Here is a 6,900-nt window from a genome sequence, read left to right on the forward strand (position 1 = left end):
TCACTCAGAGTAAAAGGCAGACTGTATGACGCATGCGTACGAACAGCCATGCTACATGGCAGTGAAACATGGACTGTAACTGCTGAGGATATACGTAAGCTTGCAAGGAATGAAGCCAGTATGCTCCGTTGGATGTGTAATGTCAATGTGAATACCCGTCAGAGTGTAAGTATCTTGAGAGAAAAGCTGAACATTAGAAGCATCAGTTCTGGCGTGCAAGAGAGACGATTGCGCTGGTATGGACATGTGGTGAGAATGGATGAGGATAGCTGCGTGAAAAAGTGCCACATCCTAACAGTTGAGGGAACCCGTGGAAGAGGTAGGCCCAGGAAGACCTGGGCTGAGGTGGTGAGGCAAGACCTTCGTACATTGGGCCTCACCGAGGCGATGACTACTGACCGAGACCTTTGGAAATGTGCTGTGCGTGAGAAGACCCGGCAAGCCAAGTAAGATCGTTGCCAGTGCCCCTGGACTGGTTCTTGTGCGGGTGGCACATGAGATGCATCATTTTGAGCGTGGCCATTGCCAGTACCGCCTGACTGGCTCCCGTAGGATTTTCGAGCGAGATCGTTGCCAGTGCCCCTGGACTGGCTTGTGCGGGTGGCACATAAAAGACACCATTTCGAGCGTGGCCGTTTTCGTGCGGGTGACACGTAAAAGCACCCACTACACTCTCTGAGTGGTTGGCGTTAGGAAGGGCATCCAGCTGTAGAAACTCTGCCAAATTAGACTGGAGCCTGGTGTTGCCATCCGGTTTCACCAGTCCTCAGTCAAATCGTCCAACCCATGCTAGCATGGAAAGCGGACGTTAAACGATGATGATGATGATGATGATGATATATATATATATATATATATATATATCTGTAAATAATGATAATATTTTATAAGCTTAAAGCTAAAAAGCGATCACCATGTACTGACTGAAGAAAATAGTTTAATATTGGGGCATATAAGCCCTTGACAGAAAAAAGTGGGTTTTTCATACGCATGGGGTTCAGACCCACACTTCTATATATTCACAATAAGTGTGGTACCATTTACACCAACATACCCACTCATATATATATATATATATATGTATATATATATATATATATAGATAGAGGAGGGAGAAAGAGAAATAAAATAGAGAGAGAGAAAATACTTACGTTCGTGGTGCATCACTTGAGCCCAGCTGTAGTTTTCTATATTTAAAGGCTGAAACACCCATGTGTCGTGCTCAAGTTCCTCAATGTTCATACGATCAGCAGGGTCAGGCAGCATCATCCAATGCAACAAGTCAGTCAAATCTGAAGAATTTCATCGAAAAATAAGCAATAAGTAAAAAGAAAACAAAAAAAACAAATATGTATAACTTTTATCTTTTACTTGTTACAGTTAGACTGTGGCCACAGAGTCTTTTTAATCGAATGAACTGACTGCAGTATTTATATTTTCTAAGCCTGGTACTTATTCTATCGGTCTCTTTTGCCGAACTGCTAAGTTACAAGGATGGAAACATACCAAGCAACACTTGTTGCTGGCATCTTGTGAAAAAAATCAAGTCATGAGAAAATATTACTTTACTTGGGAACAGCTAAGAGTTGGTGACAGGAAGGGCATCCAGCTGTAGAAAAATCCACCTCAACAAATTCTGTTCAACCCATACAAGCATGGAAAACTGGTAATGATGACCTTTACCCTTGTGAATTATAATGGGTCAGTCCACATTACTTTGTAAGGAGCATAGGGCCAGTGTTCTGGTTACTCTGACATATATATTCATCCCTGGATGGGACACTGGTCTGTTGCAGAATTACTCCTTTTTACGAGCTGAATGCACAAGAATAATGTGAAATGAAGTTCTTCACTCAAGAACAATGCATCACCTGATCCAAGAATAGAAACTACAATCTTACAATCATGAGTCCAGCACCCTAACCACTAAGCCATGTGCCTCCACTGTTAATTATGATAATTGATATGTTTCATATAAACAGGGCCTTCGTGCCGGTGGCACATAAAAGCACCCACTTCACTCTCGGAATAGTTGGCGTTAGGAAAGGCATCCAGCTGTAGAAACTCTGCCAAATCAGATTGGAGCCTGGTGTAGCCATCTGGTTCACCAGTCCTCAGTCAAATCGTCCAACCCATGCTAGCATGGAAAGTAGACGTTAAATGAGGATGATGATAATGATGATGATACATCCATCAAACCAATGCTAAAATAGAAAACAGACAGACAAACACACACACACACACATGAAAAGAATGAGCTACTTACACTCGGACACTTGATAGGGTGGATTGAAATTACATTCCAGAATATCATCAACAGTAAAGAAAGGGTTCTCTCCATAGACGAGGGTGTAGAGAGTTACCCCCATTGACCAGACTTCAAGTTCAGGTCCTTCATACCTGTGCAAAGAGAAACAGGGAAAAATAAACGAACATTTACGGCAACACTTTAGCATCGTATTTCTGTTGGAATTGCAGTTTTTCGTCAACTAGATCCATGCACGAGGCTTTGGTTGGCCTGAGGCCACAGTATAAGACATTTGCTCAAGGTTCCACGCAGTGGGACAGAACCTGGAACCGTGTGGCTGGGAAGCAAACAGCAAACATCTTACCACACAGCCACATCTGCATTTATGATCACAGCTGGAATGCCCTTTGACCCACAAGTTAGTTCAATCAGGGAACTCAGGGTTAAACAACAACAGCAGCAACATGAATGTAAGGCGGCGAGTTGGCAGAAACATTAGCATGCCGGGCGAAATACTTAGCGGTATTTCGTCTACCACCACGTTCTGAGTTCAAATTCCGTCGAGGTCAACTTTGCCTTTCAACCTTTCGGGGTCAATTAAATAAGTACCAGTTACGCACTGGGGATCAATGTAATCGACTTAATCCCTTTGTCTGTCCTTGTTTGTCCCTTCTAATGTTTAGTCCCCTTGTGGGCAATAAAGAAATAAGAATGAAAGACTATAAAATCTAACCAGTTTCCCATGAGCACCTCGGGGCTGCAGTACTCCACAGTGCCACAGAACGTGGCAAACATTTTCTCTGGTTCTATGTAAGCAGCGGAACCAAAGTCTATCAGCTTTATGTGGAACTGTTCGTTGACAATGATGTTTTCATCTTTAAGATCACGATGTACAATACCAGCTCGGTGCAGATATGCAACGGCAGACACAATCTGAAAAAGGAAGAAAGGAAATGGAATTAATCAGCAAGATAATTAATTGGGAGCTCATTAGTGCTTATTGTACTATTCTTTTACTTGTTTCAGTCATTTCGCTGTGGCCATACTGGAGCACTGCTTTAAAGGGCTTTTTTTTTTAGCTGAAGAAATCGACACCAGGAGTTATCTATCAGTTGTCAAGCAATGGTGGGGGAACAAACAAACATAAAGACTCACACACATATATATACACAAGCACGACAGGCTTCTTTCAGTTTCTGTCTACCAAATCCACTCACCCAAGACTACAGTAGAAGACATTTGTCCAAAGTGCCACGCAGTGGGACTGAACCCGGAACTATGAGGTTGGGAAGCAAGCTTCTTACCACACAGCCATGCCTGCTAAAACGAATTGATAGGCCCACATATAACACCCAAAGGTACATCTCTTTTTTTCTCTGATGAATTTATACTCATGTCACATAAATATAAATTTAAGATACAGGTGCAGGGGTGGCTGTGTGGTAAGTAGCTCGTTTAGCAGATTCAGTCTATTGTGTTTACCCCTTGGCATTTTAACCATCCACATCTGGCCAAAATATTCTGGTTGTTTAATCCTTCAGTATTCAGATTATTTAGTCAAATGTAATGACAATCTATTAATAATGCATTAATTTGAGTTAATAATGCATTATAGCTCCATGATTTTGATGACTGTTTATTTTTACAATGACGTTGTAAGATAGGTGTGAGAGGCCAGATATGGCCAGTTTGCACATAAAACAAGTAAAATATTTGGGCTGGATATGGCTGGTTTGAATGCTAAAGCGTTAATGTTCAAATTGGCCAGATCCAGCCTTTTGTACCTACCATATAAGATCATTATAAAAATAAGTAATCACATCATTGAAATCTTGAAGGTATGAGATAATTCATAAGTAGCCCTTTTGATATGAACCCATCTGAAACCACCTCTGGCTCCGTAGTACAAATGTCTTATTTTCAAAAGTTCTGAATTAAAACCTTGCATCAAACCTTAGTCATAATTTATGTTCCTAACACTAGTTTAATGATAATTAAGTTATTTTACTAAACTCTTTGTTAAAATTAATTGAAAGACACACAGAGCATCTCAACAGAAATATGGTAACAACAGGGTTAAAATATATATATAATAGAGAAACAATTCTTAATCCATTTGATACCAGCCTAGCTGAAACTGCCTCTGGCTCTGTAGTACAAATGTCTTGGTTTCAAAAGTTTTGAATTAAAATCTTCCACCAAATTTTAGTCACAATTTATGTTCCTAACACTAGCTTAATGATAACTTAGTTATTTTACTAAATTCTTTGTTATATTTAAAATTAATTGAAAGAAACAGAGTATCTCAACAGAAATATGGTAATGTCGTCGTCGTCGTCGTTTAACGTCCGCTTTCCATGCTAGCATGGGTTGGATGATTTGACTGAGGACTGGTGAAACCGGATGGCAACACCAGGCTCCAATCCAATTTGGCAGAGTTTCTACAGCTGAATGCCCTTCCTAACGCCAACCACTCAGAGAGTGTAGTGGGTGCTTTTACGTGTCACGGTTAATTCAAAACAATGTGAATAAATAAGCAATAGATTTGACTGAGTAATCTGAATACTGAAGGGTTACATCAGTTTGACACTGATATAAAACAAAGAATTCAGGGGAACGACAACGATAATGGACAGAGTAAATATTGTTACTTACTTGGCGAAAGATATAGCTGTCTAGGGGTTCATCCAAGTTGGGCTTGTGTTCAATAAATTCAAACAAATCCATGCCACTTCCATGTTTCTCCATTACCATTAAAACATAGTCTTTACTATCAAAAACATCAAGGACCTAAGAAAGGAAAAATGAAGAAAACAATGAAACCATGACAGTTTTAATATGTTGTATAGCTAAGGCAGCAAGCTGGTAGAATCGTTAGCCTGCAGGACAAAATGCTTAGCACCATTTCATTTGTCTTTATATTCTCATTTCAAATTCAGTTGAGGTTGTCTTTGCTTGTCATCCTTTTGGGGTTGATCCTTATGGTCAATGTAATCGACTCATCCCACTTCCCCAGAAATTGCATTTTGTTTGATTTTATGTTCTGAGTTCAAATTCCGCTGAGGTTGAGTTTGTCTTTCATTCTTTCGGGGTCAATGAAATAAGTACCAGTTGAGCACCGGAGTTGATGTAATCGACTTATCCCACTTCCCCCAAAATTACTGGCCTTGTGCCAAAATTCGAAACCACAGTACTTTTATATAATGCAGGGTAACCATGGATCTTCACTAAAGCAAGATACCTGTAACTGTCCTTATCTTATACTTTAACCCCCAACACCTGACATAAAGTCACTACTCCACACTTGGCTGAGGGGATGCTTTTTACCCACCCTTATATAATATGGGGTAGCCATGTGTCTTCTCTCTATAGCAAGACATTTGTCTTGTCCCTCTGTCATACTTTAGCCTTTCAAGACCTGTCAAAAGGACAGATGACCCTTTTCAACGACTACCTAGCAACAGCATGGACCCTCGGAAATTCCAGGTTGATGTTTATTGTGCTGGAAGACCAATGTGGGGTGAGGCACCACTTAGCTTTAATTAAAACATGTCTCTTTAACATGCTTCAAAGTTAGGTGACATCTGTTCTGATAATAGGTGGTGACTTGGTTGGTGAATCCCCTGTGACGGTCGTCAATTGACGTTAAGATGAGCTGCTGTGGATCACATTATCCTAAAGTGTGTATGTGGCCAGAGACTACATGTGAACTTGTATTCTCACTGAAACTCCAAACATGGCCTCTACACCACAACAGCAAATGATAGCTACTGCTACAGCATCTGCACTATCCATGGCCGACTATCAGTTGTGGTCGGCATTTGTGAGGGATGTGGTGAACTCAATATTTGGAGCTAGTTCAACTCATCCTGATTGAATGTCAATACAAGTACAAGTTTAGCCTCTCAACACCAAGCATAAAAACACCTCTACTTCTCAAGTACTCCTTGCCAATGTGGTGCCCCAGCATGGCCGCAGTATAATGACTGAAACAAGTAAAAGATAAAAGAGGTAACACCAGGAAGGGAGAGACAGAGAGAGGAAGAGGGAAGAAGAGAAGAGAAAGATAGATGGACAGATAGATAGAGAGAGAGAAAGAGAGAGACAAAGATATATATATATATATATATATATATCAAACTACTACTAGCTGCTGCCAACTGCCTTGAACTCACAAGAGTAAAAAAGAAAAATGTCCCTTGCATATGAAAACCACATTGAAATCTTTAAAAAACACATTTCATTTAATTTTTCCCCAATTTAATTGTTTTTCATGCTTTACTCTAAGTTGAAAAAGTCGCAAAGATTGAAACTGGTACTAAAATGTTCTTCAAGATAAAATTATTTTAGCATTTTCTACCTTGTCTTATTTTCCTTATAAATATGTATATATATATATATATATATATATATATATATATATATATATATATATATATATATATATTTATATATATTTATATATATATATATATATATATATATATATATATATATATATTTATATATATTTATATATATATATATATATATATATATTTATATATGTATATATATATATATTTATATATATATATATATATATATTTATATATATATATATATATATATTTATATATATATATATATATATATTTATATAATGTATATAT

At 38.6% G+C, this 6,900-nt stretch overlaps 1 protein-coding gene across 7 annotated transcripts in view; it reads right to left on the bottom strand.

The window, feature by feature from the left end:
- The window catches only part of LOC106879922 (PAS domain-containing serine/threonine-protein kinase), a 95,080-nt gene that overhangs the window by 967 nt on the left and 87,213 nt on the right, over window positions 1-6,900 (bottom strand). For all 7 annotated transcript variants that reach the window (XM_089341884.1, XM_089341885.1, XM_089341886.1 and 4 more), the window contains 4 exons: window positions 4,904-5,038; window positions 2,982-3,181; window positions 2,267-2,400; window positions 1,152-1,292 (listed from right to left, as the gene is read on the bottom strand). In XM_089341884.1, coding sequence (XP_089198010.1) covers window positions 1,152-1,292; window positions 2,267-2,400; window positions 2,982-3,181; window positions 4,904-5,038 — 610 coding nt within the window. The remainder of the gene's footprint in view (window positions 1-1,151; window positions 1,293-2,266; window positions 2,401-2,981; window positions 3,182-4,903; window positions 5,039-6,900) is intronic.

Source organism: Octopus bimaculoides, chromosome 25, assembly GCF_046866305.1.
Source record: "Octopus bimaculoides isolate indiv1 chromosome 25, ASM4686630v1, whole genome shotgun sequence".
NCBI classification, from domain to species: domain Eukaryota; kingdom Metazoa; phylum Mollusca; class Cephalopoda; order Octopoda; family Octopodidae; genus Octopus; species Octopus bimaculoides.